Source organism: Citrus sinensis, chromosome 6 (assembly GCF_022201045.2).
Source record: "Citrus sinensis cultivar Valencia sweet orange chromosome 6, DVS_A1.0, whole genome shotgun sequence".
Classification (NCBI taxonomy): domain Eukaryota; kingdom Viridiplantae; phylum Streptophyta; class Magnoliopsida; order Sapindales; family Rutaceae; genus Citrus; species Citrus sinensis.
The window spans coordinates 21,994,816-22,008,313 of NC_068561.1; the positions used below are offsets into that span (position 1 = coordinate 21,994,816).

The 13,498-nt window shown below is 33.5% G+C and overlaps 1 protein-coding gene across 1 annotated transcript; it reads right to left on the bottom strand.

Moving 5' to 3' along the window:
• Positions 1 to 399: 399 nt before the first annotated feature.
• Positions 400 to 2,572, bottom strand: LOC102625074 (trans-cinnamate:CoA ligase, peroxisomal-like). Its single transcript, XM_006481876.4, has 2 exons — positions 2,188 to 2,572; positions 400 to 2,074 (listed from the first exon to the last, which is right to left on the bottom strand). Exons 1-2 carry the CDS (start codon positions 2,383 to 2,385, stop codon positions 569 to 571), a joined length of 1,704 nt encoding a protein of 567 aa, XP_006481939.1. The 5' UTR covers positions 2,386 to 2,572; the 3' UTR covers positions 400 to 568.
• Positions 2,573 to 13,498: the final 10,926 nt, after the last annotated feature.

Here is a 13,498-nt window from a genome sequence, read left to right on the forward strand (position 1 = left end):
TTTAGATTAATTTTTTAACCTCACATCTCTTCTGTGATTCAATTTCATGAGGCTAGCTACGAAAAAAAAGTGCTTGAAAAATGTTGGATCAGGGCTCTAGCAACCAGTTGAATGTTAGTGTCGAGTTCAATCTTTTACCAAACTCGAACAGAAAATTTTCTTTTTGAAAAAGAAAGAAAGAAGGACCACGTCGAATCTCCCATAAAATTAAGTCCCAGTTTTTAATCAAGAAAAAGATCAACCCCATATAACACGGATTGATATTTGCTAATTTCCCATCTCTTTACTTATCACTCTTCACCAACAATCTTTGATCTTTTTCCTTTTAAATGCTTAATCAATACGTTTTATATATATAATAGTTGTTGAATTACTAAATAATATTCAGTCACCTATGAATTATGATGGAAAGACGAATCAAATTCACAATTAACTGAGATACATTCGCTTTGAACATATTGAACCAAAATTTACATGTTATTTTCTCACAACAAAAAAATGATATCAGAAATTACAATATCAAACTTATTGTTTTCAATTATTTGAAAACCAGTTACTCAAAACTGATTCAAAGACGAGACATAGCAAGAATCTGTGCCCGAGACTGAGCATTGTGATCCTTCGAGACAGCAAAATTATTGGCCAAAGCCCGTAGCTGAAATTTCTGAATCTTGCCCGTAGAAGTCTTGGGCAACTCCGGTAAAATTACTACTTTCTTTGGTACCATAAAACGGGAAAGATTTTCACGGCAGTAAGAAAGGATGTCAGCTTCATTAACATCATCAGTTTTACCAGCGGAATTGGTCTTGACCGAAATGAACGCACAGGGGCTTTCCCCCCATTGAGGGTGTGGCATTGCAACGACAGCAGCTTCGAGTACTCTCGGGTGTCTGAACAAGACATTTTCCAGTTCCACGCTGCTAATATTTTCACCGCCGGATATGATCACATCCTTAGATCTGTCCTTGATTTCCAGGTACCCGTCAGGATGAATCACACCAACGTCTCCCGTACGGAACCATCCGTTTTTGAATGACTCTGTAGTTGCTTCTTCGTTTTTCAAATACCCTTTCATTATACTGCTTCCTCGCAGAACAATTTCTCCCATTGTCTTGCCGTCTCTAGGGACACTACTCATAGTGTCCAGATTTTTCACATCCACGTCAGCGAGAGTGAGTATGCTGATCCCCTGACGGGCCTTGAGTTTTGCCTGGTCAGGTTTCGGCAGCTGGTTCCAACTTGACTGCCACTCGCACACCAGTGCTGGCCCCGTGGCCTCGGTGAGTCCGTAAGCGTGTGTGACGTGGAAACCGAGTAGTTCGATTTCCTCCAACAGTGAGGCCGGAGGAGGTGCGCCGCCGGTGAGGATCTGCACCGGTGAAGCAATTTCTTTCCGCTCCTCCGGTTTGGCCTGGAGGAGTATGTTGAAGACGATCGGCGCACAGCACATGTGGGTGACTCTGTGTTGAGAAATGTTGCGGTACATGTCGTACGCTGTCGTGTTGCGGAGACAGACGTTGGTTCCACCGCGTGCAGCGACGCCCCATGTAAAAGTCCATCCGTTGCAATGGAACATCGGGAGGGACCACAGGTAAACAGGCGCACTGCCCATTTCCCAGCCCAAGATGAGGCTGAGGGTGCTCAGGTAAGCGCCCCTGTGGCTGTACACAACCCCTTTGGGAGCAGATGTGGTACCTGACGTGTAATTCAAAGTGATGGGATCCCACTCATCGTGGATTTCTTCAGGGAGAAATCTTGGATCGCCCATTTGGACAAATTGTTCGTACTCGAACTCGCCGAAGCGGATTCCCGTGGGGGAGTCAATGTCATCGATGAGGATCACTCGAGGCCCTGCTGCATCTCTGTCTTCGACGAAATATAACTTGAGTGCTTCCCGTGCTAATTGCACGTACTGGCAGTCCACAAAGAAGACTTTTGCCTCCGAGTGACGCAGAATTGAAGCTACGTTTTTCGCATCAAGCCTGACGTTGATGGTGTTCAGCACTGCCTCGGCCATCGGCACCGCAAAATGCATCTCGTACATGGCTGGAATGTTAGGAGCCAGCACCGACACCTGCGCCCATGTAATAGTATAATTAATTTTATTTTAAATTCTAATGATACGCGCGGGCGCGCGCACTGTTTTTAAGATTAATGATATTAAAAAGCTAGTTAGAAATAACTTACAACGCTGTGTTTGGGCATGTTCAAAGAGCGGAGGGAAGAGGCAAGGCGGCGACAACGGTCGTAAGTTTGAAGCCAATTGAAACGGGCGCCTTCGTAAATAATAGAGGTACGATTCCCATAAACCGCGGCGGCTCTCTTCAAGAATGTTAAAGGAGATAAAGGGACGTAGTTTGCTTCACACTTTGAAAGCTTATCCATCTTTGAACTTTGATAATCAAAGTCAAACGGACGCTGCAGACACAAAATGTGATCGGCCTGAGAAAAATAGAAAGAAAGAGTAGAGTATTATGTGATCAGGCGGAGAGATGGATTTGATTTTTGAAGATGCAGGGTCTCACTGAGGCCGAGTGGGATTTATATAATAACTGGGGCATCCGAGTATGGGTGGTAACGTTAGCGGAAGTTATTTATTTAGGTAGGTGGGAAAATGAGTATCATGTTCTCTTTTTATTTTTTATTTTTATTTTTCAATTAAATTACATCCAAATTGCCGAGTTCTTTACTCGAATTTGAACAGAGAGTATCATGTGTAGACCGTTGACCAATTTAACAACCCATGTCCAGATGTTATCATGTGTAATTTGAACACTCAGAGATATGCATTTTTGACCGAACAACCCTAACGCATTGTTCACGAATGCATTAATTGACCAATTATTAACATCATTTTCTTTTATCTAATAAAGGACCAATTTACATACTGTCTTTATAATTGAGACTGTTTTCTTTTTCGTTTTTTTTACTTTTTAATTGAATTGTTGAGCAAATAATAGCGACATCTCTTGTCGAGGGTGGCCCTAAACTGCCAGTACAACAGATCCACTTATGACCACACGATTTGTTTTCGACAGGTTATCCAGAGTGTGTGTATAAATAATCCAATCAGGATCTCAAGACTCTATTAAAATTTAAAAAAAGATATTAAATCATATTATTTAATTACGTAATATTTAAAAAAATTATTAAATTATATGGTTTTAAAAGATACAAGTATCAGCACTTGATAATGACGACGATGATGATGGTAATAATAATAATAATAATAATAATATACAATTCTCCTCTAATACGGATATTTATATATTTCAAAATATGGATTCGCTGAATACACCATTTGGTGTATTAATTTTTATTCAATTAACTATTACATCACATGGGTATGGCAGAGTCTGCATTTTAAAATATCCAGATTTCTGCACATGAGAACAGTATCTCTTCAATAATGGATAGAATCACTAAGAGCAATTTGGTGTGGATGGCCCTTAGACAAAAGGAAAAGGTTCTCTTTGTGTGATTGATAGAACAAGTCAGGTACTAGCCTGAACCTCATCCAAAATAAATTAATATTAGAAATTTGAGTTATCACATAATAAATGTAGGAATAGAGATGGTAATTGTACCCACAAACTCGTAAATTCGCTCAAATTCACTCATCAAAATTCATCCGTTGCGGGCAGTTTTAGTATTATAAATTAAAATCCGCATATAAATGCGGGTGGATTTGGTATTAACTTTATATCTGATGGATACCCGCATGGATATCCACCAAACTCGTAATATTTTTTTCAAATATTTTTAATTTAATTTTAATCTTAAAATATATAAAGAAAATAATGTCATTAATCAAATTATCAAATAGCCAAAGGCTCAAAGTTGTGTATGTGTGTATGTGACCTATCTCCTATTCTAAAGTCATAATCTAAAAAAAAACTAAATGCATTTTCCTTCGAATTAGTATTTGAAAATATTAATCTTAATTATTATTATAGGCATTGTGTTGGATGGGTGCTTATGGTGGTGAATGAAATGAATATCTTCTCTTGGAACTTGTTTTAAATGATAATATGAAATGTAATTATTATTTTTAGATACTAGTTTGTGTTTTTAAAATGAATTTGTGTAATTTATACTTAAATTTGAGAATTTGTGTTGAATTGATGTGGAAATTTTAATTTTTCATTTACATTGTTTAAATATAAAATTGAGTATGTTATATGGAATTTGAGGTTATTATTATAAATTTATATATTAAACATTTGTGATTTTAAATACGGAAACCCGTAAAAAATCCTCTGGATACCATTGCGAGTTTGGTAATTGTTAAAACCTGTTGCGGGTGGGTTTTTGTAAAATAATTAAAACCCGCTGCGGGTTGCGGGTGAGTTTTGTAATTTAAATTTTGTGCGGGTTTGTGTTTGGTAATGACAAACCTGCTGCGGGCGGTGCCCATTGCCATCCCTATGTAGGAATAACATTTTGTTTTTTGAGGGCTCCTAATCTTTTATAACTTTTATATTATTTGTATTTTGATGTTAGTGTATATGTTAAAATGAATTCAAACTCGTCAAAACAACTTGTCGTATTAAAGTTGTAGAGATGAGTGACATGTCGTTTAAGCTAATCAAGAATCCAGCACTGACAAAATTGATGATGTCGTTCAAAGTCTTAAGCACTCACGTGGTTAACACATGCTTGTGAAGACTTAAATGGCATGGCTTGTTGTCGTTTAAGGGAGGCTTTAAGATTGTACGTGAGAAGTTTGTGATCAGTTAGTTAAGACTGTTGATTTTGGAGGGAATCTTTTGGATCTATAACACCAGCAACAATTGATATATATATGCTAGTTCTGGTATAGAAAACAAGCATTGAGGAGAGAGTGATAAGGAAACTATAGTGAGAGTGAAGCTCTACTGAGTATTCTCTGTATTGTGAGTTATCATCTCTGTAACCTTGAAGCTTAATAAAGTTGCTTCCTGAGTTGTTTTCTCCAGTGGATGTAGGCACCCTCAAAGGTGCTAAACCACTTAAGTATTTGTGCATTCTTGATTCTTTGAGCTGTGTTTCTTTGATTTGGTGATTTTTTTTTTTTTTTTGATTACATAAAATCTAACTCATCAATAAAATTTTAGGGTTATTTTTTATTTTTAGATAGTGACTACTTGACTCGTATTTTTCTATTGTTCCTTATATATGTATGTGTGTGTATATATATATATATATATAGAATGTAGGTCCACAACTTCAAACCGGCTGGGGACAAAGTATTCGTTTCAGGGGCTGCTTGACTTTATGATAACTATCTTTTTTTTACTGGAGTTAATTGCTCAGGCAAACAAAAATTAGTTTATGGTTGTTATAGCCATCGGTGGCCTTGAATTATAATATCAGTCACGGCAAATTATTAACATCATTTTCTTTTATCCAATAAAGGACCAATGTACGTACGGTATTTATAATTGAGACTGGTTTTTTTTTTCCCCCTTTTTAATTGATTTGTTGAGTAAATAATATCCACATCTCCTGTCGGGGGTGGCCCTAAACCGCCAGTACAACAGATCCACTTATGACCACACGATTTGTTTTCGACAGGTTATCCAGGGTGTGTATAAATAATCCAATCAGGATCTCAAGACTCTATTAAAATTTAAAAAAGATATTAAATCATATTATTTAATTACGTAATATTTAAAAAAATTATTAAATTATATGATTTTAAAAGATACAAGTATCAGCACTTGATAATGACGACGATGATGATGGTAATAATAATAATAATAATAATATACAATTCTCCTCTAATACGGATATTTATATATTTCAAAATATGGATTCACTGGATACACCATTTGGTGTATTAATTTTTATTCAATTAACTATTACATCACATGGGTATGGCAGAGTCTGCATTTTAAAATATCCAGATTTCTGCGCATGAGAACAGTATCTCTTCAATAATGGATAGAATCACTAAGAGCAATTTGGTGTGGATGGCCCTTAGACAAAAGGAAAAGGTTCTCTGTGTGATTGATAGGACAAGTCAGGTACTGGCCTGAACCTCATCCAAAATAAATTAATTTTAGAAATTTGAGTTATCACATAATAAATGTAGGAATAACATTTTATTTTTTGAGGGCTCCTAATCTTTTATAATTTTTATATTATTTATATTTTGATGTTAGTGTATATGTTAAAATGAATTCAAACTCGTCAAAACAACTTGTCGTATTAAAGTTATAGAGATGAGTGACATGTCGTTTAAGCTAATCAAGAATTCAGCACCGACAAAATTGATGATGTCGTTTAAAGTCTTAAGCACTCACGTGGTTAACACATGCTTCTGAAGACTTAAATGGCGGGGCTTGTTGTCGTTTAAGGGAGGCTTTAAGATTGCACGTGAGAAGTTTGTGATCAGTTAGTTAAGACTATTGATTTTGAAGGGAATCTTTTGGATTTGTAACGCCAACAACAATTGATATATATACGCTAGTTTTGGTATAGAAAACAAGCATTGAGGAGAGAGTGATAAGGATGCTATAGTGAGAGTGAAGCTCTACTGAGTATTCTCTGTATTGCGAGTTATCATCTCTGTAACCTTGAAGCTTAATAAAGTTGCTCCCTGAGTTGTTTTTTCCAGTGAATGTAGGCACCCTCAAAGGTGCTGAACCACTTAAGTATTTGTGCATTCTTGATTCTTTGAGCTGTGTTTCTTTGATCTGGTGATTGTTTTTTTTTTTTTATTGCATGAGACTATTGCTCAAATTACAACTTATATTACATGAGATTGTAACTGATATTTACAAATCAGACTATTATTGAGACAAAATTACATCAATGCTAATGGAGCTCTGCCCAGATTTTTAACCCTCATAAATATTCGATGGATGTCTACTCCTCACTCTTGGGTAAGGAAGAAGACTACATTTACTCAATTTAATTGAGAAAGGAAATACCCCACAATGCATTTGTGGGGGTTCGAACTGCTGCCCTCCAAGTCTAACCACTCGGCCAAAGGCCGAGTGGCTTATCTTGTGATTGTTTTGATTAGCTTAGGTTCTGTTCTTAAATCTTGGAGTCTAAGTTAGGTCTTGGGGTGTGATTAATCCAGTGATATTAGGGTTAATTTCACAACAGTATAGTTAAGATTTAATTATTTTTATTTTTTACTTTATTAATCACCAATCACGTTAATAAATTTACTTAGAAAAAAATTAAATTACGAGAGAGTCATAATCCATAAATATAACAGTTTTAATAGATTTTATTATGAACATCATTTATATATATATACGTACAAATACATACAGAGACACACGCGTACGTTTGGGGCCAGTTACTTTAGCTAGTGCTACCGATCAGTGACTTTCCATTAATAATAATCTTGCTTACCTTTTCTTGGATAAGACTACTCCAAAACATTTGAAAAGCAAAAGATGCAAATAAACAGAAGCAATAATGTGAGAAATTATATCTTTAATGGTGGACTAGACGGCTTGTGCTTGACCATTCAAGTGGAAATGAAAGTGAATTGCTTTGGTTTTGCCAAGAATTTGAACGAAGAAAGCTAAGTGCAGCACTGACAATAGAAAATCAGTGGTGTTGGAGGTATATTCCTTACGTTTAGCTCAAGAAAAGAGGAAAAGAGAAAGTAGTGTTGGAAGGTAATTTCCATGCAAAGACTAAATAATGTTTTTGAGTTATTTGTTCTTGTAGCTTCCAAGAAGCTTATCCGAAAAAAACATCAAATTCGGTCTTCGTTATGAATGGGAAGATGCATGAACATTGCTTGGTTGAGTCAACCCACGAAACTAATCAGCAGTCAACCGCCTTCTTCCTCACTACACGGCTACACCCATCGTGGATGTTATCAAATCTCATTTTCCTCCACAAAGACTTAAAACTTGTTTGTTGTTTCAATTTTCTCCTTTCCTCGTTCTCTATGAATCATTCAAAGACTAATGCCAGCCAGCAAAGCCCTCAAATCAAAGTTTTTAAAAATGGGCCAAACAGATTTCATTTGGAATTCCATTTTTTAAAGTTGATTCTAACAACCACACACATAAGCAAATCAATTGAAAATAATAATAATATAATAATAATATACTAGACTCACATGTAAGAACTCAAATAATTGGGGGAAAAAAAAAGAAACCTAATCCCGCTGAAATTGACAAATTTAAGATACTCTACAACTTGGATCCTCTCAAAATAAAATAATAAAAAGATAAATAGGATGCTCTCTACGTTAATTTGTGCACATGTCCTCTTTCTTGGTCATTTGCCGCAGATATTTGACCTCGGCATAGCTAGGGTTAATTCATTTTGGCCATGTGCTTTTTTTATGTTAATTGCTCACTTGGATAAAAGTATATATATCAAAATTCACACAATTTGCTTGTAGAGTATTATGCAGTTTACATTTTTTTTTTTTTGCCTTCTTTAAACTTCAGCATTATTCACTAACCTCAAGCCAGATTCATGTTAGGCTATAAATAATTTTTTACAATCGAAATAGCACTTTTTTTTTCCACATTATCGACTTATAGACGGGAGTACACTTTTGGGGATTAAAGTTAAAAAAAAAAAAACCATTAATATTGAAGTAAAGTGCTAAATTATTAAAATTATAGGGTCCAATTGAAAAAAAACTTTCATTGAAAAGGTCAAGCTTATAAATAGATATACAATATGAAGCAACATATACGATATACATTGTGGCTACAAAGCCAGGTTGTGCAACTCGGCCTCAGCCCCCAGTTTTAAGCATTGAACTTAGACTTGTACAGTTATATTAATGAAAAAACGAAAGTGCTCTAAGCAACTAATAAATTTTATTGATTTTTGTTATCTATTCCAATTATGATTCTTTCCCACCTTTTGGTCCAAAAATTCCGCCTAAATTAATTAATTAAAACAATCAGCCAACCAAAAAAGAAATCCCACAAATACAAAGAGAATCTCTACTTAATAAAACCAATTCCTTACGTTTATTTATGCCCTTTCTTGGCTACCAATATCTGACTTTGACTTTTTAGGATTAATTGCATATAAGCCCTTGCTGTTCTGATAATATCCATCTTTTTGCAAATGTTTTTTATTCGGTTTTTCAGCACCTTTCATTAACTCTTAACCCAGATTCATGTTGTATAAGGACCAACATAATTGTAGTTCATCAAGAAGATACTGAATGATTGCATCATCTTAAGTAAAATAAGATTCACAAAGTTTTACGATGTAAATAGTTTTTTACTATGAATTTTACATTGTTTCAAATTTTTATAAAAACCAACAATAAAATTCTTCAACAACAGCTTCGAATCTAATTTTGTTTTATTACGGGGATGGAGCCATAATTAAAATTACGGGTTTTATATAGGAATATTAAAATTATAAGGGTAGAATCATAAAAGAAGCTGCATTTCAAATGCTAACTTATAAGTTTTCAGAATTACAACAAACAAAATATGTTGTGGCTTCATCGCCGGCATATGCAACTCGGCCCCTGTTTTAATAAACTTCCCATGTTACCTCCCTCTTTCTAAATGGTCGGCCGCGCAATATATTTAATAGAGTCCCAAAATAAATAATATTCCAAAATTCAAAGGGCATGGGTAATATCGTTGAATAAATAATATAATTTTATTTGATTTTGCCAAGTTTCTTGTATCAAAAAAGATTTGATTCTTTTATCACGGCCTCGTCTCGCGGCCTATATCACTTAAAACAATCAAAGATCAGGTCGGTCAGCCAGTCAATACCATAATAAATAAATAAATAAAATGAAGATCAATTATCACACGTGCTTGTGACGAAAATTTAGAATGCTTAATTGCCATGTGATCATCTAATTAAGGATAAAACTGTGGTGCAACTGTAGTACCGTGTCACAATTGCACCCAATCGTTGGATTTTCACTTATTCAAGTGGACTCCACTCATTTGAGTGGATCCAACAATTGGTGCAACTGTAGATAAAAAAGTTCAATTCATCTTTTATTTATTTACTTTTTATTAAGTTGTATGCAGCTTAAAAGAGAGGAGGATGAATAAATAGTTAACTGATGGATGGTACATACATGTCTAAAAATTTGAAGCAAATAGGGAAATTTGATCAAAACTCATACATACAGTCACCATCTCGCACTCGTGTTACGTACAAATGAGAGCATGTGTATCATACATTCATAACCTGCCAAACAAAATTAATCTCGTATTATGTCTTCGTCAGTTTTAGTGTACGATTTATTTCTCGTCAATTATTTTGAAAGTCCTCTCGTTGCTCTTTTCTTATAGTCAAAGAAAACTCTTTATTAACAACCGCGCATTAGAATGCTGGAAAGAGACGAAGAAAGTGATGTTCCATGAAAGAGCAAGTGCTGAGAAATCAAGAGCACCGTAGTCATTTCAGTCAAAAAAGTAAACAGATCAACGTTCTTCAACTTGTTGTGTGGGTTTTGAAGGTTGATCGGTTAATTAAATTCCAAGCCAAGTTCAATTGGCGAATCTTGTCCTGTATATGTACCTGGGATAAAATATCTCACCCGCGTCTTGTCATATTTGATATTAAAATAATACTACTTTAAATCATAATTATTGTAAGAAAAAAAAACTATAATCATATGATAAAAATTGATCGTGTATAGTAAATTTGACTTTTAAATAATAATATTAAAAAAATAGTAAGAATATTATAAGGATCAATTCAACTTAATTTTTAAACTTCAAGAATTAGTGTTTTTTTTTTAAATCAAAACTTTATTAATTGCTCTAATTTTAAATTACACGTACAACCAACCTCATATACTAAATAAGGCCTAAATATCTTATCCCATCCAATTTTTCTGTAAAATCTCACTTGCAAACAAATTTTAAGCCAAACAAGCTACATCTTAGGAGTATTACAGCCAAAAAAAAAAAAAAAAAGGATCAAAATACCAATTGTATAGCAATGTACAAAACAGAGAATATCGAAGACAATTTAATGTGTAGAATATTATAATAACATTATTAATAAATATGATATATTTATTGTCACTCACTCTTTTAACATTTATCACGCTCCCATTCCGATCCTCCAAATAAAGTCACGAAGGACAATAAAATTTATTGCATTGTCATCTATTTTAAAGTTGTGACATAAAAAACATGTTCTAAATTCCTATCCCCACTGAAAATCCACCATCTCTATAACAGCAATTTTTTTTTTCCCCCAAATCACTATCAATATTCCGAATAGAGGGAGTTTGGCTTCTTTCTTCTTCAAACTGATTACCCAATTCAATTCAAAGAAAAAGAAAAGAAAAAAGATAAGAGATCACCTAATTGTTTTTTTTATTTTTATTTCTTTATTTCCTTTGAATGCGTGCGTGGGTGCGTGCTAGTATCTTAGAATATATATATATGTGTGTGTGTGTGTGTGGATCACTCTAAGTTACATGCATGTACCTTACAACTCTCTCACATGAATAGTAAGTGGACCCACATCATTCACTATTCATATGAGAAGAGTGTAAGGTACATACATGTAACTTAACATTAGCCATATATATATATATATATATATATATATATGTGTGTGTGTGGTTAGATGTCTAAAACAAAATAAGGCTCCGAAAGTTGACCGATTAACGCAACATTTTTGAGGGGCTACTATTGGATCGCTTTCACTTCTTAACATTCAAAGAAAAGAAAACAATTATTTTAGTTATTTGATTTATTCCTCCCAAAAGAAAAATGATTTGATTAATTTGCTGAGTTGGTGACGGCTAGCCGTCGTACCTTTATAATATTATTATGTTAGTGCCAACAATTTTTTTTTTTGTTTTCCTATATTCAAGTAAGGTGACTGCCAACTTGAAGATATATCAGAATTCGAGTCGGGGAAGAAGACCACAACAACAGCTGGGTCGATTGAGTGATTGACCCATCAACTGCGGGATTACGAGCTAAACTTGCAATTCCATCTGTCATTGTCACATGGGATGACACTAAAATATTCCTGAACTGAATCTCAATAATATTACTTAGATACATGGACAATGGGAGAGTCTTCTTTTCAAGGGAGGGCGTTCCTCTCTCTCTCTCTTAATGTGAATATAATATTAAGTTACATGATTTAATAAAATTAGTGTTTAATTAATTATAAAGTCATATAATTTAATAACGTGTCTGCATTAATTATATTAAACTATATGACTTAATAACGTATTTGTATGAAGAAAAAAAAAATACACACACTTACGGAAATGTAAGTTGAAACTCTCTATGTGTAATTATTTTGGTACTTTCTTTTATCTTTTAAAAATATCATGTTTACAGATCTGATTTAATGCGCGTGGTCACATGTTGCAAGTTCTTATTGAGGGTTTTAGGCTCCATAACAAATCCTCCCAATGAGAGGTCACCAGATGCACAGTCGTACGTACACCATAAAGTGCGGGACTGCACATACTAAATTAAATTCCTTATGTTTGAAGTTAAATTATAAAATTTACATTTCACCTAAACTTTTAAATTGTTGCAAATTTGTCATAGTATTTTAATATCTCTTATTTCCCTCTCTCAAAAGTGCTATGACTACAATGTTGACAGAGTTATTGTACCTCATAACTTAAACGCTAACAAATGAGTAGATTTTATTTATTTTTATTAACTTTTTAATGCGTAATTTTTATTTTTATTTGCTCTTCCATCTTTAGTTATTTCAATTTCAATATGTTCTTTCAACAACTCTATACTCCCCTCTTCATATTTTTCACAATTCTAATCTTTCCTTGTAAACTTGATTAAGGCTTTTGGCAATTTTTTATGGAGCTAAACTTGCTGAAAGCGAATTGACTTATTAAAAAAAAAAAAGATGTGGTCAAATCTTAGTAGAAAGCTATCAAGCAGGAGCAACATTGTTAAAATTAAGGCCAAATAAATGTGCATTTAAGGAGGAGATTGCCAATTTTTCTTACTGAAATGAATATATACTATCTTTTTTTTTTGTTTTCATAATATTTAATAATCCATGTCACTATAATTTTACAATGTCAACATAATTTTTAAATACACTTTTATTTATATTTATTATAAACTAAATAAATCATATAAATTGAAATCAAAATAAAAAAAAATAAAAACTAAAAGTAAGAAATGTAAGCTTCTTTGTAAATAAAAAGAAAAATAATAAGATTTTTTTTTATTGCGAATAAGATTTTTTTTTACTTTCTATTATTTTTAAATAATTTTTCTTATGATAAATATATATTTCATATTCCAAAGTTTAAATATCAAACAGTTGATACATTTATTCTCTTATTTTTTAATTTTTTTAGTGCGAAGGAAATGATTGAATATTATGAAAACAATAAGAAAGTAAGTGCTATATATTAATTCCAAAAGGAAAAAAAAAAAAAACTGATGAACAATCTCCCTAGGAAGAAAATTAAGGATTAATTTCAAAGAAAATACAAAACTTCTGTTCGAAAAAACGCTTGAGAAGATTTCATAAAGGATGTCCAGAGCGAAAGTTAATGGAAGTACAGTAATTT